At 35.4% G+C, this 27513-nt stretch overlaps 1 protein-coding gene across 9 annotated transcripts in view; it reads right to left on the minus strand.

Moving 5' to 3' along the window:
- Positions 1-27513, minus strand: part of PCLO (piccolo presynaptic cytomatrix protein) — a 419978-nt gene that overhangs the window by 210466 nt on the left and 181999 nt on the right. For all 9 annotated transcript variants that reach the window (XR_006716260.1, XM_045494642.1, XM_045494638.1 and 6 more), the window contains exon 4: positions 8286-8945. Coding sequence is in view for 8 of the 9 variants with exons in the window: in XM_045494642.1 (XP_045350598.1) it covers positions 8286-8945 (660 nt within the window). In the remaining variant the exon portion in view is untranslated. The remainder of the gene's footprint in view (positions 1-8285; positions 8946-27513) is intronic.

The raw sequence follows: 27513 nt of genomic DNA on the forward strand, positions 1-27513 counted from the left end.
TAAAAAAAAAAAAAAAAAGATCTTTCAGAATCAAATTGTGATAGTGACATTTATATTCTTTATTTTGCATCTGCATAGGTTATAAAACAACAATGTAATACAGTATCCATATATGGAGGAAATGTAACCATTGTTATATATAACAATTATTTTGAGTATAATAAAAGAGAAATTAGAGTTTTATACAATGGATTCTGCAGATTCTACATTTTATAAAAATAAGATTAGGACCAGACATATAATGTAACAAAGAGAATTAAGATACATTAGACAGGGGACTAACACACATAAATATCAAGATACCCATCCTGCAATCTCCTTATGTGGCCTATCTCCATGTCCTCAAGCTTTCTTTCTTTCCTTAGTACCATGTTCTACCCATTTCTCCCTCCTGCTGCTCTCCCGGTCTCTTTCCTCCACATTCTGCAGAGGATTCAATCATTATTTACCTATGATGATGCTGTGATGATTTTCCTCTCTAAACGACTGTTACTCTCCATATTATCAGGTGGTAAAAGGCTGCAAAGGTTTTGCTCTATATGCTTGCGGGTCTAAGATAAAATGTTTGGAGTGTTTAATAAGAAAATCAAGTTAGGTGACCAAAGGGCATTGGTCTGAATTTTTCAGAAGAGACAGTTGCTCATGTATTTATTGTACCATGGTACAGTGAAAAAAAAGTCCTAATGTCAACTCTTCTGCTACTAACTCGCATACCAAAGTCTTCTGGTAGAGGCGAGTGATCTTCTTCACTACACGGTTAGCTGGTTAAATCTCAGATCACATACCAACCAGGCCCTTTGGCTCTTTAAGGCACCTACCCATTCATCTTTTCACTCACTGCTGCTAAAAACAGAAACAAAAAAAGAAAAGAAGTTTTACTTCATGTACAGAGAGGGGCACACTGAGGCCCTCATCTGTCCAAGCAGTGATCCCTTCTATAGCTATCTACTTTTCTCTGGGAGGTATGTGAGTGGGGGTACGAGTGAAATTCGTACTCACACAGGTTAACTGGGCTACACAGCTAATATACACTGCAAAATCCTTGCTTTTTTTTTTTTTTTAGACAAGGGGATAATGTGATCAAATCAGAAAGAGTAGATGGAACTAAGAAGAACATAAAACATGCTGTATAAGTTGGGTTTGGTTTTCTCTATTCCATCTTCAAATGGATGTCTGAAGTACTGTAACTTGAGAGGAATATAATCAAAGTATTTATGTGAGGGAGGCATAATTTGGCTTATTTTCTTCCAAGTTTCTAAGTCCCTAGGACTAAAAGATTGGGAGTTTTCTTCTAATTGCTTCAAAAATGTGTCATTACATACTTATTTTTGAGAAGAATATTATGTTACTTGTGATAATATATTCAAACTTAATAAATAGATCCAAACAGTTCTTTCTAAATTTCGTATGTATTATATATAACACATATATGCATTTATGTGCATAAACATCACGGTGGTTTATTACTTATGCATTATTTTCTTCATTTGAATAATCAGAAGTTGAAATTAATTACCCATTTCATTTTTTACATGTAATACAATCTGGAATGACCTCTGAAATTAAATTAAGAAGAAAACTCCAGGCATCTACCTTTTATGTGAGAATTTTGTCATCTTAGATGGAGGCAGTGAGTGGGAACAAACATAATTTAAGCACACTTTTTTTTTTTTTTTTAATAGCAATGTCATTTTTCAGTTCCCCCGAGGAACACATTTTCCATGCATTTTTCTCCCCGAGGAACACATTTTCCATGCATTTTTCTAAGTACATTTAGCATTAGATTCCATTTCACTTACTTTTACTGTTATTATTATTGCACTTTTCCCATGTATAGAATTATGGTACTTGAGACTTGAGTGTTTCTAAGTCTGTGTATATGAAACAATTACTCAAAACTTTCAGAGGCTAAGATTCATATATTTGTTTACTTACTAACCCAAAACAGAGAGTGGAGAATTCCTTTTCCTTCCAATATTCCACTGCCATTTTTGACCTGGAGACCAGTCAGAGACAGGCAGTGATGAACTAATCCCCAGGTGAAACTCTTCTGATGGTATCATATCTTGAAGCCTTCTCTAGTGATGGAGAAGGTACAAAGACACACTGTACTGCCGAACTTAGTTCTGCCCTTTCACAAATACTGAAATGGTTAGCCTTTCATACTGAAGGTAAATGGAAGTTTTTTGAACATTACTGTAGTTACCACCTGAATTCTTGGTTAAACTTAAGACTGGACAAAGAAAGGATACAATATTGCTTAATTTTCCCAAGCCATTTATTTCAATGGGCCAAAGTAAGACAACAAATGAATGACCTTTAATCATTTATACAATGTCAGGGTCAAAATGGATTACTAGTCTGAATGTTCCAAAAATTCTGAACAAGATTAAGTCCATAAAATTCACTGGGACTGGAGAGAAAAATCAAATAGTCTCACCTACATGAAAATCCTTTTCACTACAGAAAACCTCATTATTTTTCATCCTGATTATTCTGCCATGATATACAATGACTTATATTTAACTTGAATATTAACGCCTTAGTCATTTTAACCAGAAAAAAAAAAAAGTTTCTGCTAACGGGCATTCAAATTTCGATTTTTTTTTTTTTTAATTTTTTTTTTTTTCCAGCGTTTATTTATTTTTGGGACAGAGAGAGACAGAGCATGAACAGGGGAGGGGCAGAGAGAGAGGGAGACACAGAATCGGAAACAGGCTCCAGGCTCTGAGCCATCAGCCCAGAGCCTGACGCGGGGCTCGAACTCACGGACCGCGAGATCGTGACCTGGCTGAAGTCGGACGCTTAACCGACTGCGCCACCCAGGCGCCCCCAAATTTCGATTTTTATCTGGAGAACTATATAGTGTTTCAGTGTAATATATCAAATGCAGACAAGCAATATTGTTTAAGTATATAGATAAAAAAAAGAGAACTCTGTAGTAATGTGAAATTTTAAAACATTAACTAAAAAAAGTAAAGAAGGATGTATCTTTCAAATTATTTATTCTACTTGGGGATGCATTTTAATCCCTTTTGACAAACACATTTTGTGAGAGAGGAATAAAAAGAGACAAAAAGGTGTGGCCACAGAGAAATGTAAACAATATGCTGTGATAATATGAATGACACAAATGACAAGTAAATAACGAAAATAACATAAATATATAAGAAAGTAAACAACTACATAAAGTATTTAGGATTATAGTGGAAGCTGCTTAGAGAGAAGAATCATTATAATCATGTAAAGCCAGTATGGTACAAGTGTCACAGGAAAGAATTATGTGTAGTGTTCAAATGCCATGATTTTATAATCAGAACTGGACTACAATCTTAGCTTTGCTGAATCCCCAGCCATGTGATCCTGAGCACAGGAATTTAGTTTCTTTCAACTTAAAAAACATACAATATTTACCTCATTCATTGTTGTGTGGATGAAATGATCAAGAAAATGCATAACATAGTGCCAAGAATATTGTAAGAGATAAATTAAGAGTATTATTTTGATTTCAAACAAAAACAAATTTAAAACCAATCAACATAGGGCATTGAGCAGCAGAAGCACCAGCCACAAGGGAGAAAAGTGGCCCAGAGATCCAAGTGGGAGGTTGTCAGTTGGGATGATGGAGGGGTGCGGCATTTATGCACAGAGAAGAACTGAGTACAGGTGAAGAGGGCAGAAAGTTCAAACTACCTTCAGGAATTACACACGGGCGTATTTATTTGGCTGTTGTTCTACGTATCACTTGTGGGAATATCAGGCGTTGCTTACAAGTTATACTGGAGCCAAATTCCACAGAGCTGAGAAAGCCAAACTGAGTTATTTACACAGGAGTCCTGGCTGTGGGGTGCAGAAGCCTGGACAGGCCTGCAAAATCATCTAATGGCTACAAGAAGTACATGTGAAGATATATTTTTATACACTGATATAAAAATATTCTCCTAATATTTAGTAAGTGGATTGATGCTAATAGTCTTTTACTCCTTATGTGAGTTGGTCATCTGTTTTGTGAAAAATCCTGGGAGAAAACTGAGAGTCACACTCTAAGGAGAAGTTATAGTGAGGTAGTCACTTTATTCAACCATCTTTAGACTGAGGCTTATTATTCAGTTAGGCAGATCTCTGGCTTTTATTTGCTACTAGCAATTACACCTGTTTTCTTAGAAGAGGTAAGTGGTAGACAAAAGATTCTGGCAAAACAAAAAATCACGTCACAAAGATAATAATAATGTAAGAAAGACACAAACACTGACACGCTTCATATCATTACAAACTTTTCATCAGCAACGTTACAAGAAAAAAGTAATGATGACCAAGTTAAATCAGATGGGACCTAGCCAAAAATGCCCGACATTATCAGGAAACCTATTTGACATCTGTATTGACATCTCTCATGCTAACAGCACATCTTACCTAAACACAACGTAAGCTTTAGCACAACAGCAAGTGATATTGTGGCATCAACACAGACCTCTAAAATTTTCTGAAAATAAATATTCCAGTACTTTACCAACTTTCAATAAATTACATAATAAACATTTAGAAGCTTTTGATTTTTCTTATTTCATAATAAAAGAAAAAAAAGCTACACATCATTTGGATAAAATTGGATTCGGTAATATGTATGAAATGATATGGTGACAAATTAAACTGTATTTCTTGTCAGCCAATATTGTTGGAAAGACTACAGAAATAACAGGAAGGCTTGAGAGAAATTTTTAGAACAAAGTAAGTAGCAAAACTTTTGGTAATAACAGAATTAAAGTGTAGATATTTCTAATATGTTCAGTTTATAATATTTACTATTTCTGCTTTAATAATAAAATACTTAAAGTACTACTGTAAGCCAATAAGGAAAACTATGCCAAAGAAGTAAGCCTCACAATATTGAATGGTTTCAGGTATACATATTTATTTTTTTATGAAAAAACTGTATATTAGCTACTGAAGAGTGGCTTTTTCTTTGATTGGAATTATTCTTTTAAAAAGGGTAAGAATACAGAGATTGCAGTATACCTGTGAAATTCATTTACTACATCTGTTATAAGTAGGTCAGATTTGGACAGAAGACCTCTGGATTTTCCAGATGTGACAAATGTTTTGTATACTGATGAGACCTTTATATTTTGAAGAATATATATTTTGTGTATTTTGTACTGGGATAGAGAATAACTCTAAAGTTATTTAAATCACAGAGGTTTACTGATTATATATAGGAAATTAATTTAAAAAGCTGTAGAATATGAAGATGGATCTTTTTTGACAAAAATAGGATTATCCCAAGTTTGTTCAACTTTTTGGTGATGACAAGTGGTTATCAGTAATATACCACTTACTAGATGCTATAAAGTAAATGGAATGATGGAGGGGAATAAAGTATATAGGAGAAAGTAAACTCTGGTTATCAGCAATATGGTACTTATTAAGTACTTAGAAAAAACAAACACTAGCTGTTCTTGAAGAGAATTATGGTGTGAAAACAGTCCTTTGAAAAGAGCTATGTGGAAACCATGTGATTATGCTATATAAAATAACATATGTCATTTTTAAAAGCTGTCGTATCTGCTCATTTAATACGTTTTAAACAGAATATTCTCATCTGTTTCTAACCCTTCCAAATGAAGAACCCCAGTGGATTTTAAAGCAATTCATTCATATGTGTGTGTGTATGTGTGTGTATGTGTGTGTGTATGTGTGTGTGTGTATGTGTATATATATATATGTATGTATGTGTATATATATATATATATATATATATATATATATATATATATATTTTAAATACCGTATTTTCTGACAGAACAAGAACAAATAACTATTGGTCTCATGGAAGATAAACATTTACCTGTGGAATTTCCACAATTAAAAAATTATTTTCAGTTTCAAACTTAGAGAATAGGTAGCAAGATTTGGGAAGTACAAACTCTGATCTGCTTCTTCCAATTCTGACATATCTTTGTGGATTATCTTTCTTGTTATGGATAGTCATTAGAACTAAATATCAAAATATCAAAATAAGCTTAACTTAGAAGCTGAATTTAAGATAACTCTATCATAAAATTGCAGACCAAGATTTTCAAAAATACTGAAGCGCAATCCATGTTCTCTCTAAAGTACTATTATTAATCATATTTTATTGTGATCAAATGTAACTGTATTTAAATAATTATAATAAAAACAATTTTAGTCTATTTCATTTTATATTTTTGTGAATGTTTTATACATTAATAAATCACTGTACACATTTAATTTACAAATAAGTAACACACATTAAGGTTATAAAATAATATTAAAAGTAGTGATAAAAAGACACAACAAAAAGGAAGTGATAAAGGTGTAAAATAAAAAGTGCATTAACAAAATATCTGGATATTTCTCATTTAGATTCTATTTAGCAAGCAATGGAGAAGCATTAGCAATATCTGAGTGATAAAGTGAAATTACGTGCACCCTACAAAATAATTATCTGACAATTATATATGGAGGAAAGGAGAAAGAGAAGGCACAGTGACCAGTAATTAGATTACTCAAATCACTGATGAAAGGTCATGAAGGCCATAATTAAGAGTGTGCTCAGGAATAGGAACTAACAGACAGGAATGTGATGAATTGGATGCCGAGAGCAAAGGGCAGGCAGTAAGAAGAAGCCTCAGATCTCTCAGAAGGGTAGTGATCAGGAAGGTAGAGGCAGGTGAGTGATGCTGCCGTTACCAGAAACAGAAAGTCAGGAGCAGAAAAAGCCTCTAGAGAGTGTAGATAAAATTCCAGCATACTGAGTTCCAGTTTACAGTGAGGCTTTGAAGTGGAACATCTACTGAGTATTTGAAACTGCAGATCTGATACTCAAAAGAGGGGAAGAAGGTGCACAGGTAGACTTAACAATTGTTCATGGGGCTCTCCTAAGAACAAAGAAGACAATACCCAAAACAAAAATGAAGCAAAATACAAAGAAAATCTCCTCTTACAGAAATGAGGAAAGAAAGTGATACAGGGAGTCAACGTAGAACTCATAAAGTATGATCAGAAAGACCAAAAGAGAACAAAAAGGGAAGGGTTATGAAAGCCAAGGGCCGTTTTACAAAGGGAGAAATGGTAAAAGTCATCAGGTTGTGCAAAGTGGTAGGCTACAAGCAGTAATGGGTGGTGATGGTGATACTACATCCCGGCATAGAATGAAGAATATACAGGTACCTGCTCTTTCTGACTCTGATAAACTCATTTATGTTATGAGGGGAGACCAATGATGAATTATCTGTGAGTGATGCATCATATTACAAGTGATGTATCATATTTTGTATATATGATATATGTGATATATATGAGATGATGTATTTTATTTATCTGGTATATCATATATCAGAGATCGGTTACTAAACCAAGTGTTAAAACTGTAAATGACCAAAAAAGCAACTAAGAGTTGGGATGCACTACAGATTCTAATTAGAGCCCTAATATTAACTTTTAATATTAATAAATCATTTCATTTTCCTTCAAGTCATTGTTGTTATCTGTGAATTAAAATTATTCAACCAAATATGATGTAAGACCTGGTGTAGCTCTCAAACAATCAGAATTCTTCGAAAAATAACACTGCTGCTTGTGCAGATAGTGGTTAAGACGGGTAGATACCCTTAAAAGTTTGCACTAAAGAAAAAAATATGTATATATTATTCCAGATTATGCCTGGACTATAAATAATCCTTCAATATTAAACAAGTAGAGTACATCATATAAAAATCATGTTAAATACTACAATTAACTTTTACGGAAAATGACTTTTGTCCTAAATTTTAGTCACACTTTTTTTTTTTTTTTGGCAACCACAATTATTTAGACCTTTCAATGGCTGATCATACCTTAAGAGGCTTTCAAATGAAAAGGAACTTGTTGACTTTTGCTTAACCAAGTGACTAAGTAAATAGAAACTTAAGACACATATTATTTTATGTTAAAGGTAGATACTGATTTTATGTTCATAGCGGAGAGAAGAAGAACCTTAAAGTTGTAAGAAACTATTTTTATCACCCTAAAGAATTTTGGTAAATTATTAGATATGCATAAAAGCTAGAAAAATCAATCTGCTATCTCTGCTTTATTTAAATTAGATTAAGCTGTCAGAATGCCAAATTTGTTCATTTCGACAACAATTGTTACACTTTTCTGAAAGTGCTTTTAACTGAAGGCTTTCACTTCCATAATTAGCAGTAAGCACTCTGTGTACTTTGGTAAAAATCTGTAAGTTTTATATACCTAACAGAGTGCAAAGATAGGAAAACATAACTTACTGTTTTTTCTTTCCCAGGTTCCACCTGATCAGGCTTTGCTGGGCGTGCTGCCTGTGGCTGGTCTTTAATTTTTTGAGGCACCTCATCATCTTCCTTTGACAAACTTGGAGGTGGGCCAGAGGGTTTGTCTTCCATCTTGGTCTGTGGTAGCTTCTCTTGTACAACCTGTGGAGTCACTCTGCCTTCAGGCTTTTCCTCAGCAGTTGGTACTTGAGTTTTAGCTAAGTCTTGTTTCTGTTCCTCCTCCAGAGCTGTTTTTGTTCCTGGAGGTAACTTTTTGTCTTCAGTGGGTGGCTTTTCTTCTTCAAGAGGGGGCTTTTTTTCTTCTGGGAGTGGCTTTTTGTCTTCAGGGGCTGAAGTTTTCTCTAGTTTACTCTCTTGTTTGTGGTCTGTGGTCCCCTTCGGGACAACCTTTTCCACTGATGGTATCTCTTTCACTTTTTCTGGAATGATTTGTTCAGCTTCTGTTTTTACTTCTTGTTCCTTCTTTTTCACTTTTACTTGAGTAGGCATTGCTGTTTTCTGAGATGGTTGTTCTGGAGGGACAGGCATAGGGGAGGCTTTTGGTGCTGAAGGTGTAGGCGGCATTTTGCCCATATCTCCAAGCTGTCCTGATATTGCTCTCTGGGTTTGGCAATTTAAACAAAGCCATTCTTGAATCTGCAAATGAAACAGCAATGAATAGATTAACTATATTATAACGCACCACTTTGGTTGCATATACCAAGGTTAACATCTGGTGATTTCTAGTTGCTTTTCTGTACAGGGAGAAAGTAGATTGTTTTCCAAACCAATGAAATAGTGACTTCTAAGGAAGACTGCAAAAAGACTATTTATAATCTAAAAATATGAGGAATATTTTCCTCATATTATTTTCCATATTAGAGATTGGCAATTCATTCTCTTCCCCATAAGAAAGAATATATATATTATTATATATTACATATAATATGTATATAGCACTAAAGATGGAGCCACGGAATGAATATATATATGTACATATATATATATACACACATACATTTTTTTTGGTGAAAAATCTACATTTGTTCCAAACACCGTATTTTCGAGCTTGGTGGCTTTAAAATTAGTATTTCCATCATATATTTACACAAAACTATTAAATTTTATGGTCATTTTCTTTTAACTGCAATTAATCAAGAGCTCTTTTAGGATTTAATGTACAATCTCCTATCTCTTGACGAGGGTCAAATGTGCCTCTATCGACCAGAGTAAAACTTCACAAGGTACATGAAAGTTTTCAAGAGTCACCTGTACATAATTCTCTATCTGCTTTAGGACTAAAAAATAATTTCATTCTTAATAATATTCACATTTCTTATGCAACTGAGCAAAATGCAATCACTGGCTCAAGCGGTCTGATATCTTATCCCCCAGGGTTTTTTGAATCGCTGAGTCAAACAGTTTGCTATATTTCTGCTCCTCAGTGTAATCCATAGGCCACCTGCACCAATCAACTGAGATGGTCATAAGACATGCAAATTCCTAGGAATTGCTAAAATTGTTTTAACAGGATCCTGGACTGGGACAAAGATCTGCCTTTTCAATACACTGGTTAATTCTTGATTGAGTCTTTTGCAAGCTGAATTCTGATAATCACTCTCTCTTAACACATACAAATGATGGCATGGGAGACTGATTATGTTAGACTAATAATATTGCAGAATTTCTGCCCTATTGATGTATGTTGCACTTTTTCCTTACCTTACAGCTATTATAATGTAAGAAATAAAGGCTATATATGTAGATTCTAATGGTTACATTTAATCAACACCTATTTTATAAAGACTACAGTTGGAAGTCACACAAAGAGTACTGCATTCATATGCTGCACTGTTTTTTTGAGAAGTTCAATTTCAAACTGCTTTTCATATTGAATCACTCTTTCTAGTTACATTACTTAAATTATTTAGAGACAAAAATCACTTACTGTTCTAGAATATTATCAGGGATCTATGTTTTATTTCTTATTTCAGCTTCCAATTTTTTAGATATCTAAATAATGGTGGCTTAATAAAAATTAGTGTTTTGCAATCTGTAAGCTATTATAATTCTTATTTGCTTATCTAAAGAGTAAAGACAAAAGTCAGTTATTTACTTTTTATAAGATGCTGTCGATAAAACATCAGTATGCATTATGGGTTCATTTGCTTTTTGTGTGTATGATCATCCAATACCAATTCCCTTCTTAATTTCAGTTCTAAGCAGCTCTAGAGTGAACTGTGGCTTCTTTATATAATAACTTTATATAAAAGTCTTAAGAAAGAAACTGATTTGATCCCTTATGTCAAATACAAAAAGCTCCAGCCCTTGTGCTGAATAGTCCCTAGAGAAAGCAGTGCCATAATACCTACAGAAAATCAATCTTAATCCGTGCTGTGGCTTTAAAAACCATTACTCAGTTGAGCCACAGTTTAGAATATTTTCATTCAGAACCTGACATTTTCTTTTTAAACAAAAGCAGACAAAAATAGCTGCATCACTGCTGTTTTGTCACATGGATTCTAAAAACCAAATGCAGGTGTGTGTTAAGTATTCCTATCAGGCCTTGTCCTAATGTAAATAAGTTAGGAAGTTTTTAATATAGCAGGAATACAGGTAACATTACATTGCAAATTTTTATCAACTATAATAATGTGTTTATTTTATTTGAGGTTTTGGAACAAATTGTTTTTACAAAGTTATCATCTCTTACTTTGATACTGCAATGGTATATAGCTCTTGTTAAAATGAAAATAAATGAAATAAAATAAAATGAAAATAAATGAAATTAAAATGAAAATAAAATGAGGGGCACCTGGGTGGCTTAGTCGGTTAAGTGTCCGACTTCGGCTCAGGTTATGATCTTGTGGCTGGTTCGTGAGTTCGAGCCCCACGCCAAGCTCTGTGCTGATGGCTGGGAGCCTGGAACCTCCTTCAGATTCTGTCTCCCTCTTTCTCGGCCCCTCCCCCACTAGCGCTCTGTCTCTCTCTCAAAAGCAAATAAATGTTAAACAATTTTTTTTAAATAAAAAAAAAAAAAAGAAAATGTATTGAGAAAATAAATAACTATTTCAAGGTAGTATACTCATTTTCATATATTTGAAATTTAGGTAATGGGATAAAAGGTATAACCTATTTAATCTATAATGTCACATAAAATGCTTCATTTTCCCAATTTAAAATAATGTTTGATAAACTTAAACAGTGATAACCCACATGACCACCATCTGAAAGGCAAAGGGAAGGCAATAATAGGGTCAGTCTAAAAGAAAAACCATCTTATCCTGAGAGCCTGGCTGGCCAGTTCAAATTTGTGTTTTGCTTACACTTCCATCCATATTCAGTTAAACCTGATATTTTTATACTTGGTGTCTCAATTGCATTACTGATTTGCATTTTAAATAAGATCATAAGGACAGGTCTAATTCTTTTGACTTTACATTTTGTCACCAAAGTTACTTTGGAAATTGATGTTACTATCATGTCAAATAACTACCACTTATGTATCTATTAGGTATCTATTTATTCTATTTACATCTATTTATATGGAAAACGGAAAGCATATAATGCTTTTAACAGGATTGTCTAATGAATCTGCGTAGAATATAAGGAATTTGATAATTCATGAATCACAAAGGAGTATTTTTTCACCAATTAGAAAAGCTGAATTGGCAGCCTTATACATGTGTCTCTTTTCTCTGCAGCCCTAGAACCAAAATTAGAATGCCAGCAAGTTCTGCAAGCAGAGGACGTTATAATATCAGTAAGGAACTAAAAAGGGGGGAAACTATTGTAACACCAAAAATTGTATATTTCTTTAAACATGCAAATTTAAATTTTATTTATTAAAAGGGGATAAGAAAAAGCAGCAGTGAGGGTAAAATCGAAAGCAGACATGAGAAAAGCAAAACTGATCAATTTTAACAATGAGTAAAAATGAATTTTCAAAAAAGTTCATTTTGGACAGCACGGGTATTGTCATTATCGTATCATCATTAAATACAAACACAGTTACTAGAAAAACTGGCTTCACAAATGATAATTTGGGAAATATTCTACAATCACATAAGATGTCAAAAACCATAGTTCACTTTTTTTTTTTTTTGCATTCTTTGCCAAAAATAATCCCAAGGATTTTTGTTATCACTGTATTCAGAGATTTAATTAAGAAACACTACATGTCTAGGTCCAAAATAAAATGTCGTCTGCCCTCCTAGTTCCTCAACAGCCACACCATTAAATACTCATAATGCTTCTAGTCCAGTAGCAAACTGGAGATAAAATAAGCAAGATGCCTAAATTATACAAGAATTCAATGCAAAAAGTATCACTGCCATATATGACTTCTACCACCTGAAAGGATTTTACCACACATGGCATTAACTCCTTCTGTAAATTGCAAAAGACAGGATTATTCATATTTTGCCTTAAGGTTAAATATCAAAAGACTTACAGGTTTATCTTTAAATATTTGCTTATAAAGAAAGACAATCAGAAAATGAATATATGTTATATATTATGTAATATATATATATATACTAAACGCATTTATAGCATTGAGTTTCTTGCATAGAAAATACAAGAAAATACATAGAAAAATATACAGAAAAATACAGATGCTTATGGAGCCTTTTTTTTTTTAAACAGAAGTCATCATTATGGATCCTGTCAGATCATTTCCATTTGTTTTACTATGTTTTTAAAATACATTCTATTTTCAGTATTATGTAAGTATAATAGTATAAAACATAATAAAAGTTTTACCCATATTATTAAATGTATTCAATAAATTCAGAAGATTCTATACTATGAGACCAATCACCTTTTTATTCAGCGTTTCCACATTTATAACCAGGATAACAAATTCATATCCAAGTAGGGAAAATTCTGATAAGCAATTAGCGAATAAAAAACAACTCCATGTTGATCACAACACACTAGAATATATCCAATTGTCAGCTGGTACAATATTAATAAAATGCATTTATTTTAACATCAAATCATCAGGGCTTGTTCAAAACAACGCTCCACAAATCCATTAATCTTAAGAGGAAAGTAGGAAATGAAGGCAATAAAAACCCAGAAAAGGGATGCTGCTATGCTACTCAGCATTTTTCCATCAATAAGCAATTTGCTTTATGTAACATTTCAGCTGTAACTATAGCAACAATACCATTAAGGAAAATCTCAGAACTCCAGGCCTGCCTATTTATTTTTCTAAGTATCATTTCTGAAGCATGATAATAAGACCTGCAGCAGGTTGAAAGTCGGCCTTAGACTTAAAATGGCAGAGCTGTGATGGCCGCAAAACATGCATCAGCACTGGTATTTGTACGTGGGAAATCTCAGTTGCGTCTTAACGTGAATTTTCATGAAAAGACCAATCCTACCAATTTGGAAGGTCAGATAGTTTCCATCGATGAAAGTATTTAAGCAGAGATTAGGTGCCCCCTACTCAGAATTCTGTGAAGGAAAACCAAGTGATCACAGGAACTGATATTTAATATCTTTGAGTTTCCAGCCGACTATTAAGTTTTTGAGTCAACGATAAGAATTTTACATAGGTTTCTGTGTGTTTGTTTATTCAGAATGTTATTTTTTTGATCTGAAAATTATGCTAATAACCTGGTTAGAAATCACTATTTACTCTGGGAGAGAACCAAAGCATAAGAGACTCTTAAAAACTGAGAACAAACTGAGGGCTGATGGGGGGTGGGAGGGAGGGGAGGGTGGGTGATGGGTATTGAAGAGGGCATCTTTTGGGATGAGCACTGGGTGTTGTATGGAAATCAATTTGACAATAAATTTCATATATTAAAAAAAAAAAAGAAATAAATCACTATTTACTCATTGACAGGTCCAAAACCTGGGAAGCAAAGTTACCTGAGACTTTTATCGCTGGTATCAGTCTAACCTATAGTCTTGGATTAAGTTGTTCTTTTTACCTAAAGCCCATACATTCTTACAGTTCAAGCTGAGATTCTGAAAATCAGACTTTTTGTTTAAATTTCTAAATTTATTTGTTATCTGTAAAAGAAAAAAAGGACTGAATTCACAGTTGATGCACTGTTTTTTTTTTTTTTTTCAGATTACACAATCAGTTGCCAGACTACACAATGAGGGTATTAGAAATCTGATCATTCATGAGACTGCACTTTACAAGTGTATGCAGTGAGGTATTTCTGATATTTCCATTCTTATTCTGTCCCTCCTAAAAATGGATGAGATGTGTGTCAGCTCTTCTTCTTAGTATACTGCTTTTGGCTAGAATGCATAGCTTCCTTAGTATTTTTGTTCCCCTTACAATCAATGAAACAAAACCTCGTATGCAAAATACATAAGTGAATGATTGATTGGGATTATTCCCCATTTATTTTCTGTGTGGGTATAAGAATCATATCGGAATGTATTGGAACAGGGGCACCTGGATGGCTCAGTCGGTTAAGCACCTGACTTTGGCTCAGGTCAAGACCTCGCAGTTTGTGAGTTTGAGCCCCACATGGGCTCCTCTGCTGTCAGCACAGAGCCCTGCTTCAGATCCTCTGTCCCCCTCTCTCTCTGCCCCTTCCCTGCTTTTGCTCTCTTACTCTTTCTGAAAAATAAAGATTAAAAAATTAAAAAAAAAAGAATGCATTAGAACATAAATATTCATATTAAAACTAAGCAAAAACCAAATAGGCTAAATTTTAAATATTAATTTTCAATGAAATTCTGACTTTGAAGGGTAAGAATCAATAATGAAACCTAACAGAATATTGGGTGCTGTTAAGAACTTGTACTGGGGTTGTCCTGCCTGGGTTGAAATTTATCAGTGCTCATGTCCCTACTCACCTTTTCTTTTATGTGGATGTTTATTTCTATAAAACCCCACACTCCCATATTCCCACACAAACTCTCTATTTCACTCATTTGAAGCTCTTAGTGTAAGTTTCTATATAATGTAAACTACATTAACAGATATTTCCATAAATAGCAACATGCCAACTAAAATCATGTGTATTACACCAGGGAGTAAAATTATATTTAGATTATAATTGCATATTCTCATTTGACATTCTTTTTGTGTCCATTTTTCTTTGACTAAACCAGGATCATTTTTCTAGTCACTTTCTCATCATAATTCATGTATATTTTTCTAAACCAGGAAAGTAATCTGAGTGTTTGATTTTTTTAATAGCATTAAATAAATAATATATAAATACACACATGCATAATTAAAATACCTCTCTATTATATTGACACAGCTTTGACAGAACTTGAAGAAAAGTGGGCTTAGTTTCCTTTTAGAAAGATATGTATATATTTACATTTATGCAAATATGTGTATTGATTTGCATGGATAAAAACAACACAGGGCGGGGCACCTGGGTACCAGGGCGGCAAAGTCGGTTGAGCATCCAGCTTCAGCTCAGGCAATAATCTCATAGCTCATGAGTTCGAGTCCTGTATTGGGCTCTGGGCTGACCACTCAGAGCCTGGAGCCTGCTTTAGATTCTGTGTCTCATTCTCTCTCTGCCCCGCTCCTGCTTGCACTCTCTCTCTCTCAAAAATAAACAAACATTAAAAAAACTTAAAAAAAAAAAACAACACACACAAGGCTCATTTCCCTATATTGCCTGACTGTCTTCCTTCCTTCCTCCCTTCCTTCATATCCCTCCCTCCCTTTCCCTCTCTCTCTCCCTCCCTGTCTCTATCTTTGTATCTGTACAGAGGGAAGCAAGAAGAGTGAGCTCACTACGACTACTGCTTGATTAACAGATCTATCCGATTTGGGTTCAGTCACAGGGATTAGGGTAACTGATCTCCCAGTAGTGTATATAAAGGACAACTCCAAAGACACAGCTGTTTTCTCACTAGTAACCAAAGATGCAAACTTACGGGTAATCATACATAATTACTGTGTTGGCTTTAGCTAACTCAGCTCTAGCAAAAAAGGAAGGCTTAAAGAGAAGGCTTATCTTCGGATTCATGTCATTTCTATTTGTGATTAAGTGTTCTAGTGCACTACATTCTAGGCTGATAGTTATTTATATGTCTAGTATAAAAAAATAACCAACAGTTTAAAAAATATGCCATGTATTTTATATGGTGACAAGTTCATTTTTTATAACCAGTTCTCATCCTTCTGCTTTTATAAACTTGTATTTTATTTTGTCCCTATTATAAGAGGTGTACATTTATTTTGCATGTTAGTTATTACATCAAAGCCAAAAAAAAAAAAAAAAAAAACACCTTTCAAGGCAAACTTAGTCAACAGTCAGCACTACAGTCCATGAGTAATTGAGTTTTATAACAAATTTTGAAGATTGTAACACACTTCATCACAGAGGAATTTTGTTAAGATTACACAGCTATATGCATTTGGAAGTTAGATTATTTAAAGCACACTGCAGTTGAATGAAATTTGTAGAACAGTTTACAGGATAAACAAAAACCAGTCCCAACTTTCAAATTTAAGGATCACTATGGATATAATATTCAAAGACAGCAGAATCCCGCCAACTAGGGAGCTTGACATGTATACGAAGGGGAGGGGTTGCACCAGACTGACGGGATGATGGAGAATGCAGCAAGGTGGCTGGGAAGATTGGGTAAGCGGTAAGCCCTTCCACAGTGCAGTAGAACGCAGTGCAGGACTGGAAACGCTTTTTGCAGGAAAGAATCAGTGTGTTGATTTTGCAAGGTATAAACCCGCCTAGGATAAACTCTATTTACAAAAATTATCTTTCCTAGTTTCCCATTATAATGCGGCGCTACAGACATTCTGTGTGAGACGGGGAGGGCAGCAGCCAAGCAGCAGCTGTGAGTGCTTTTTACAAGCTCAGAAAGTTGGGACGGGGTCACCAGGGACTGTTGTAGCTCACACATGTCACTTACTGCTTGGCTTCGGACAGCAGGCAGGCATGCAGCTGCTCTATTTCCCTCCGGATTCTTCTTCAGCTTCTTCTTTAGCTTTCAGGATGAGACAGTGAGAATAGACAGGGGTTCTGGCCTGTCCTCATGGGTTCTAGCTTGTCCCTGTTCACCCCTATTTTATTTTATTAAAAAAAATTATTTTAATCTTTATTTTTGAGAGAACGAGCAAGTGAGTGGAGGAGGAACAGATAGAGAGGGAGACACAGAATCTGAAGCAGGCTCCAGGCTCCGAGCTGTCAGCACAGAATCCAGTGCAGGGCTCGAGCTCATGAACTGAGAGATCATGTCCTGAACTTAAGTCGGACTGAGCCACGCGAGTGTCTCTCTGGGGAGACTGAGCCACACAAGCGCTCCTCTGCTCACCTCGGTTTTAAATTCATCTTCCTTTCCTCTGCCTGTCCTTCGTCTTTCAATCTCCAGTATGTATTTCAGCAATCACTTACCCAGCTCCCACAACTGTTTTAAGGTCAAATCCCTGAAACAAATCTCTTATTATACAGATTCTATACTTCCTAGTGGTTCTGTTTCTCTAAGTAAAGTCTAACTGATACAGTCAGGGTGAGTCAAGTGTTATTCAAGGGGCGATGATGTTTTCCATTTTTATCCAGTAATCTTTGTATGTGTGCAGAGTAATTTTAATAGTCTATTTCAGATCTCAAGTTGCATGGCAAAGTACACTTAACTGGAATTCCAAAGAAAGAGGGACTATCTTTGGTTCTATCAGTGTGACATGCATAAATGGGTTATCTGTAAAGTTTGGGGTTTTTTTTTAAAGGTGAAATGTTAAAGACAATCATCAAAAATAATTTGTGACATACATATACAATACACATTTTAAAAGGGTTGAACATCCATGTACTCTCTGTCTACTTAAGAAGTAGGACACTGACAGTATCATTAAAAACAACTTTTGCTATAATATCCTATTCAATATACTCTAAGAACAACCACTGTTTTAACTTTTGTGTTGTCAGATATTTGTTTTTTCTTATGGTTTTAATATGTGTGTACTTTTAATATATTATTTACTTCTGTATATTTTGGAACTATATATAGTATTGTGCTTTCCCCCTTTTTATTCTTTCCAGTAAACACTGCCTAGAGAAAAAATCATCTATGAAATATGGGTGGGATAGAAAGAATAAGTTTGCAATGAACCCCCGTGAACGACTGATTCAACTAAAGAAATGGAATACTATCATTACTTGAAACTTGTTTCAAACTCCTTTATATCTTCCAACCAACAAACAAACCAACAAAACTGATCTGTGCCAAATGCAGGTTGTGAATCATCAGTATACACTCCCTTCAGTAGTTCAGCTTTTAAGTAAAAATTGAGTAAAGGCCCTACAATGAGGCCAATTTTTAAAAAGTAGAATATGACTTTTATATACCCAAAATATAAAGAGTTCATAAAAATTTGAATATTCTTTTTAGCTTTTTACTTCACATTTAATAGCTAATCAATATCAAGAAATCTCAGTAAGATTTTCAAGCAGTGCTATTCAATTCATTCATGTAATATTTGTCACTTATTTGCTACGACATCCATATTAATTGCTAAATATATAGTATTTGCTGTTAGAAGGGCAAATATAATTATATAAGAACCAAAAAATACAATAAATATATATTCATATACATTCATTTATGATTCATATAAGGAACATAATGATCTGTTCTAGAGTCTAGGCTGAAACCAGGAGGGAGAAGAAAAAAAAATTCAAGGAGCGCCTGGGTGGTTCATTTGGTTAAATGTCCGACTCTTGATTTCAGCTCAGGTCATGATCTCAAGGTTTGTGGGATTGAGCCCTGCATTAAGAATCTCTCTCTCCCTCTCTGCCCCTCCTCAACTTGCACACACACTCTCTCTCTTAAAATAAATAAATAAACTTTAAAAAAACAGGAAAAAATCTAATTTAAGTAAACATTCAAGAACATTCAGGACAACATTCAGGGCAGGACTACAGGCATCTGTTTTAAAGCTAGTTATTTCTGGGGCGCCTGGGTGGCTTAGTCGGGTAAGCGGCCTACTTCAGCTCAGGTCATGATCTCGCGGTCCGTGAGTTCGAGCCCCGCGTCAGGCTCTGTGCTGACAGCTCAGAGCCTGGAGCCTGTTTCAGATTCCGTGTCTCCCTCTCTCTCTGACCCTCCCCCGTTCATGCTCTGTCTCTCTCTGTCTCAAAAATAAATAAATGTTTAAAAAAAATAAATAAATAAAATAAAGCTAGTTATTTCTTCAAGCTGTTCAAGTCTCATGTATTGAACCTGAACTCCATTTGTATTTAAAACTATATATTTACATACATAAATAAATGCATATATAATTTCTTTTTTACAGGACTACCTGTTAATGAAAAATTTTTGGACCATTTGAAACTATTACCAAACATTACCATGAATATTCTGATGCCCTTAAATATTTTTTAAGACTGTAGTTCTTTTTTTTTTTTTTTTAACATTTATTTTTGAGACAGGGAGAGACAGAGCATGAACGGGGGAGGGTCAGAGAGAGAGGGAGACACAGAATCTGAAACAGGCTCCAGGCTCTGAGCTGTCAGACAGAGCCCGACGCGGGGCTCGAACTCACGGACCACGAGATCATGACCTGAGCCGAAGTCGGATGCTTAATCGACTGAGCCACCCAGGGGCCACAAGACTATAGTTCTTAATGATGATGCAATAACCAACTTTGTGGATGTACTACAATTTACTTAATGAGCCCACTATTAAAGAAATATTGCAAATACAACAATGTGAACAGAAGTCAGAATGTCAGTGCAAGGGAATAGGGAGTAATTAAAGTAGTTTATTTAATTCCATAAATAACATACTATGCATTTACTTCACTGTCTGGTACTCAACAACAGGCCAATAATATATATTACACATTCAGGACATTCAGAGCTCATTCTTTGGCTAAGCATTATATTGCTGGCAGCAAATTGGTAGATGTTGCCCTGGTAAGCCTGAAGAGTCATTAGTGATTCACAGAATTCAGGGAAGAATAGATATTTCAAGTAGGTTCCACTTCCACATGTGGTGTTGTTTCTGGTTCTAGAGCCAGTGAAGAGATGGGATGTGGTGAAGAGCGACTGACACTGGAAGGTTGGATATTACAGAAAGTCAAAGTGGCAAAATATAATTAAATATTAGGCAGCAAAAACATTACCATTATCCTGTTCATTGCTGCAATGAATTAACTAGTAATCTTAGAACTACACTCTAGCTTAATGGACACATAACAACAGAAAGAACAGACCAGCCCACATAAACCAGATTTTGAATAAAGAGTATAAGTTCAACTGATTTCCTGCCAAAGAACAAGAGAGATTTACTGATGGAGCCTAATAATCAGATTCCAGCAGCCTCCCAACTACCATCCACTAGAAAGTCCACTGGAGCTAATCCCAGAAGTCAATCCAGTCTGTACACCTTAATCACCTCAAGGAGCCCAAGACACCCCAGTCAACTCTTGTTATCACTCTCTCCATCCCCTCAAATCTGCGAGTGCTTCCTAGAGAGTGAGAATGTGACACCAGGGATGAGTCAGGGGTGAGCGGGGAGGAATGGAGAGAGAAAAGGAGAGGGTCTTGCCAGAAACACATGGAATGCTTACTTTTCGCACCTGCCCATGGTGCTCTCTTGCTCAAGGTCAGCTCAGTATTTCCAGGAACACATGGCGTCCTGAAGCCCTTTGAACACAGGAGAGGCAGAGGCAGAACTGCTACATGGGGAAGTCAGCTGGATTCTCACAGCCTGAAATGCTCAGCAGAGTCGAATCAATATTTCTGAGTCAGAAAGTGGTATGATTGCATCTGTCATCTGAGAAAGAAGCTGATAAAGAAATGTATGCTTGAAAAAATCAACACTGCTTTCTGAGGCTTGAAGTGTGTACAGTGTGCTTGGCTGAAAAGTAGAACTAAAAGACAGAATTCCCCTTTTTAACAGTCAGCTAGATTTCCATTTAGCATGTAACTTCCCTAGGCTGCTTGCATTTGAAGAGGACAAGCTTACCCTGAAGGAATGACTGTGGACTGCACTGCGGACTTTAGAAGCTTGCAGAGGTGACACGGGCGACAACAGAAGAAACACAAAGAGGGAACTGACATCACCACGAAAAACTGTCTTAATTTACAGGGAACCTAAAGATTTAAAAATGCAGGAGGAACAGGTCCTGGGAGTGAATATACGTATCTCATTTGCTACTCATGACAATCCGAGGAGGCAATTTCTACAATCATGTTCACTGTACAGAAGAAACTGAAGTGTAAAAACTTAGAAGTCACATCATGATCAATATCTAAAGCCAGTAAGTGGAAGATCTCAGAGATGAGGCCATAGCTCATGGATTCAGGTTTTAAAGAGTATAAAGGACACTTAAGTCAGAGTTAGAGGTGGGATTTCCTAAAGGTGATGTGCAAAAGAAGATAACAGGGGCCCAGACTCTTTGAGAATAGCTCTGTTTAGACAAGGGACACCAGCAAAGCAGAGTAAACAAGATCATTCAAGAAACGGAGAGGAAAACCAGCAGTGTTTAGTAAACTCACGTGAAGAAAGATGAGAATTTCAAGGAAGCGAAAGGCAACACTGCCAAATAGTACACGAGGTTAAACAACATGTATCTCAAAAAGACTGGCAGATATGTCTCTATTTACAAATGAACGGAGCACTCTATTTATATATTGCATTCTTAATTTCTTGCTTTGTCCCTCTCATCTTTGCAATAACTGCTGTGAATTTTTCTCAAGTGGCCTGAATAACTGACTACAAGCCATTGTTTTACCTGTCATTAAATACATACTTATACCTAAAAACAGTGAGTTATGATGTATATTACATGGTTTCTTCGTTACGTTACGAGTCTAAGCATTTAAAAACATAAATGAGGGGCACCTGGGTGGCTCAGTCAGTTAAGTGTCCAACTCTTTTTTTTTTTTTTTTTTTTTAATTTTTTTTTTTTTCAATGTTTATTTATTTTTGGGACAGAGAGAGACAGAGCATGAATGGGGGAGGTGCAGAGAGAGAGGGAGACACAGAATCAGAAACAGGCTCCAGGCTCCGAGCCATCAGCCCAGAGCCCGACGCGGGGCTCGAACTCACGGACCGCGAGATCGTGACCTGGCTGAAGTCGGACGCTTAACCGACTGCGCCACCCAGGCGCCCCGTGTCCAACTCTTGATATCCGCTCAGGTCACGACCTCACAGTTTCTGAGATCGAGCCCCAAGTCAAGCTCTGCACTGACAGTGTGGAGCCTGCTTGGGATTCTCTCTCTCCCTCTCTCTCTCTGTCCCTCTCTTACTCTCATGCTGGCATGCATGTGCTCTCTCTCCCTCTCTCTCTCTAAAAATACATAAATAAACATTAACAAAAAACCATAAATGAAATGAAACCCTAGAATTAAATTCAAGTTCCATGTTAGAATATTGCTTTGGATAACATTAGATTTTGAAACACTTACATGTGGGTATAATTTTTTTTTTCCACATAGAGTATTAAATAATTAGACTTTATGTGAACTAGTTACTATAGAATGAGGCCCAGTATGTTTCCCTTTCTTTTTTCCTAGTTTTTAAAATGGAAAATTGGTTAAGATGTAAGTGAACAGTAAGAGCTTTCTATATGCTTTGTATATTGATGCATATATAGAATGTATCATGAAAAATTTTATTTCTGGAGAAGCTACTGGGATATCATACTCAAACAGTTCATTCAATTAGTGTATCATTCTACATATTCTCACTAGATACTGTACTGGGTGCCCTTTATTAATACATAAAAACATAGTTGCTTATTATAGTGAGCCCAAGGTCTACAAGAAATAAACATAATCTCAGTATCCTTATAGTAAAAGTCAATGGAAAGCACTCTGCAAACACAATGAAGATGCAACTCATGTACAGCAGGGGACAGCAAGAGTCAAGTCCTTTACAGAGGAAGTGACATCTGGGCTGAACCATGAAATAATGTTAGCCAGACAACATGCAAGCTTGGCTGAGGAGCAAGTTTAACAGTGAATTTATTATGACTATATATAGAAAGGGAGTAATGACTGCAATACAGCAGATTCTCAATAAATGGGACTTTGCTTTCTTACATTTCCATAAATTATCTTATACCTGTACTATATGTGTCCCAGAATATTCCCTTTACTCTGTGTACCAGGCTCAAGAAATATTTTAAACTTAAGGTATTAATGCTTGATGTTTTTTTTTTAAAGGGAAGCAAAAATTAAATATACTATTTAGTTTAACTGGGACATGTGACACTTAGTATATATTCAGGGCAGCTGAATCTGATTTGTGGCATACTTACCTGTCTGTGTGTCTGTCTGGATCCACAGAAGAGCCCTGGGAGGATGCGTGGGGGTTCTGGCAGAGGGGGTGCATGGAAGTGTGGCAGCTGTGGGCCACAAAGGGCCCTCCCCCTGTGCCTCATTCTATCTGATTCTGTGCAATTCTAGTGTCGCTGGCCATTGTGGGTGATTACTACAGGCTTTTGTATCTTTAAAATTGTAATGGTGATTTCTGTGTTTGGCATTAAATTTTTTGAATGTTTTTGGTTATGTGCTCATAGGGACTGCAGATACATGAAGAGAGAGGAAAAAAATAAGTTCATTCTCTGCAGACATAAAAAATATTTTATAAACATAATTATATATTGTATAATTGTATACAACTATATTGTATAGCTATATATATATATGTGTGTGTGTATGTTATGTAATTATTAAACTGGACTGGCTATCTAGTATTGAGACACATATTTATAAAAGTTATGGTATACAATGTAGAGCTTCCCATAAATAAGGACACACATTTTACTCACATTTTAATATTACTAATATTCTGAAACAATCTATGCATTTAAAATATAATTTCAAAATATTTATTGGCTGCATGTTACAAGGTCAGGATCCACAATTAACTTCTATGCCTTCACTTTATAGTGATACATAACAGATGCTAAATAAAAATTATTAATGAAATAGTAAAATTTAAGATACAATTTTATTATCTAGGAGGATTTTAAAAGCTAATCTCTCTGTAGTTTAATTTTCTTCCAGCAAAATTAGAGTTATCATATTCATATCTATTCTATTTTATTTCTTGATTCATTGTGGGGAACGGTAAGGTAAAAGTAACTTGATAATCTATAAAACAGTCTTTAGGTTTACTTTTAGTACTATTTTTAAAACATAGCTTTAAATGGGGTTATCCATAGTTATTCTTTATTTACATCAGGCTTAGGAATCTTCTGACCTTTTAAAGATAATATTATTTGTTAATCTTAATGTATTTTATATACTCATTTTATGTAATCAAATTTATTTAATGCTTGCTTTTTGAGAGAGAGAAACACAGCTTGAGTGGGGGAGGGGCAGAGAAAGAGAGAGAGAGACAGAGAGAGAGAGAGAGAGAGAGAGAGAGAGAGAGAGAGAGAGGGAATCTGAAGCAGGCTCCAGGCTCTGCACTATCAGCACAGACCCAGACGCAGGACTTGAACCTATGAACTGTAAGATCATGACCTAAGCTGAAGTCAGGCACTCAACCGACTGAGCCACCCAGGTGCCCCTGTAATCAAGTTTTAAGGCAAAATTAAAATGACTCTTTTTTTTTTTGAAAAAAAATGTTCTTTTGAGAGAAATAAGGCATAAGGCATATGTGCAAGCAGGGGAGGGCCAGAGAGAGAGGGGAGAGAGAATCCCAAACAGGCTCCACATGGTCAGCACAGAGCTTGACATGATGCTTGATTTCACCTACCCTGAGATCACAACCTGAGCCAAGATCACGAGTTGTACTCTTAAGTGACTGAGCCACCCACAAGCCCCTTAAAACTACTCTCTGAATTTTTGGTTTATTCTTCCTCTGTGTGTGTGTGTGTGTGTGTGTGTGTGTGTGTGTGTGTGTGATGTAATTAGCAGGTGACCCAGTTTTTAAACCTATCTTTCTAATAAATAAAACCATAGGATTTAAAACAAAAGAAATCCTTATATATTCCTTCTCACATTATTGAATTAAATATATTTCATATCAGCAATATGCTAGCTCATGTTTAGCTTATTAGAATTATTTCACATTTTATTTGATTCTATTTGATTTCCTAGAAATTAGGAAAAAGAAATGTTACATATGTTAACACTTTGCTAACTAATACATAATAAGACCTTACAATAAATAATACAGATCTGACTAAAAACTATATTTTGGTGCATTTCGCCCAAATTTTTAAGGGTATATATTTATATATGTATGTATTATATAATTATTTAAAACAACTAAACTTAATGAAATGTGGCATGACATTGCAGGTATGAATAAGGTCTTGGCAAAAGAGAAAACTGAAGGAGCAATATTCTAATGACACAATCAATCCTTATTTCGGAAGAATCCTTTTCCAAATGCATTTGGGTGATGTGTTCTTTTAGGTTTGCATTTAAAGTCAAGGTAATCTCACCACACTAGTTGTAAAAAGCACTGGAGATGTTATCATCCTAGACCGAATAGACTACTTTAAAACGTGAATATATTTTGGCAGGCAATGTAAAAATAAAATCAGAAAAACTGACACCTTGAGATTAAGCCAATTTCATTTTCACTCGGTATTCTGTCAGGATTTGGGTATATGAAAAAATATCGTTTTTTGTTTGGATAATCTCTCAACATTTATAATCATTTATATAATTATGGCTATAACAAATATAAAAAATGTGATTTTGTGAAGAAATTAATCAATATGCTAACACTACATGATGCCACATCAAAGACTGGTTTTCTAAGGTGAAAATTTCCTTTCTCTTTCTGAGGATTACTTAATTCTGCGGTGCCCTTATCAACTACTAAGATTCCACAGAACTCTATTTGTTTTACTCCTTTAATCACTAGCTCTTATTAACAAGTGTTATCTTGAATTCGTACAAAATAGACTTTAATTCTCTCATGGTAATGTCAATTTCAAACATGGGATGTATGTTACAGAAGTACTAAAATAGGTGCACATGAACAAAAATAAGTGAAAATAAAATCAACATTGTGGCCAAGGGCCAAGCGAGGTACAGAGCTCTTGAAGGTAAATCCAGAGACACCGTCATTACTGTAAAAACCTTGAAAAAAAAGCACATCCCTCACCATGCACCGAGGCCCCATCCTATTACTTTAAACCTGCTTTGTTGTTGTGGTGCTGGTGGTGGTGGTGGTTTGGCTTTGGCTTTGATTTTTCAAAGCTTGCTACCAAGGCTCCTGCTCACTTTGCTACACTTAGCCCTATTTTATTCTCTTAATTGAGCATAACACTCGGGCCCTGAATCCCTGGGAAAACTTTCAGTAAGATCTGTGCATGCCGCTTGATACTTTTTTTATATTTATTTTAATGTTTATTTATATTTGACAGAGACAGAGAAACAGAGAGCAGGTGGGGTAAGGGCAGAGACAGAGAGGGAGACACAGAATCCAAAGCAGGCTCCAGGCTCTGAGCTGTCAGCACAGAGTCCGATGTGGGGCACAAACCCATGGACCAGGAGATCGTGACCTGAGCCAAAGTCCAACGCTTAACTGACTGAGCCACCCAGATGCCCCAATTCTTGATACTTTTAAGGCCATTCTGGCATCCTAATTATTTGAACAGGTGTTATTTTAAATAATAAAATTTATTATATTTTAATCTCAAAAGTATCCTTGAGTAGATAGTGTGTCAAATTAAATATTCTTAGAATGTTGTATAAAATCAAGTCTGAAGCTTAAAATAGTTTCTACTGATAAAGTTGAAAGGATATTACAGTAATTTACTATTTCCACCAAATCATTCCTAAAGCTGGAGTTTTTCTTTATGATAACTGGCTAAAACTATTTAGTCAAACTAATGTGACTATGAGACTAGAAATGGATCCAATATATAATCATATTTCCTAACATATCCTTAATAAAAGCTGGTGGGAGGGCGACAAAGTCCAATTCACGAAAAGCAATCAAAATGGTGAGGGGGTGTAAGAGGCAACATAATAGTGTCCAGGGAGATGGCTCTCTGATGCTCTGCTTCAGTCCTAGAGAACATTTAAGAAGATCAAGAAGAATGAGTAGAAAGGACATTTCTCAAGCAAACCTCCATGATAATTATCTTGGCCAAGTTTTTAGAAAAGCTTTATTCAACCTGAGGCTAGTTTGGGATTATACTATGACAAGCACCTGGGGTACAGTTATTCTGCAGAGCCCATAGTAGTTGGGGAGCTGTGTATTTTAACATTAGTTAGCCAAACTGGGATTTTGACAGATATATGGCTATCATCTTATGAACACCGATTGGCTGAACAAG

Source organism: Leopardus geoffroyi, chromosome A2, assembly GCF_018350155.1.
Source record: "Leopardus geoffroyi isolate Oge1 chromosome A2, O.geoffroyi_Oge1_pat1.0, whole genome shotgun sequence".
NCBI lineage: Eukaryota > Metazoa > Chordata > Mammalia > Carnivora > Felidae > Leopardus > Leopardus geoffroyi.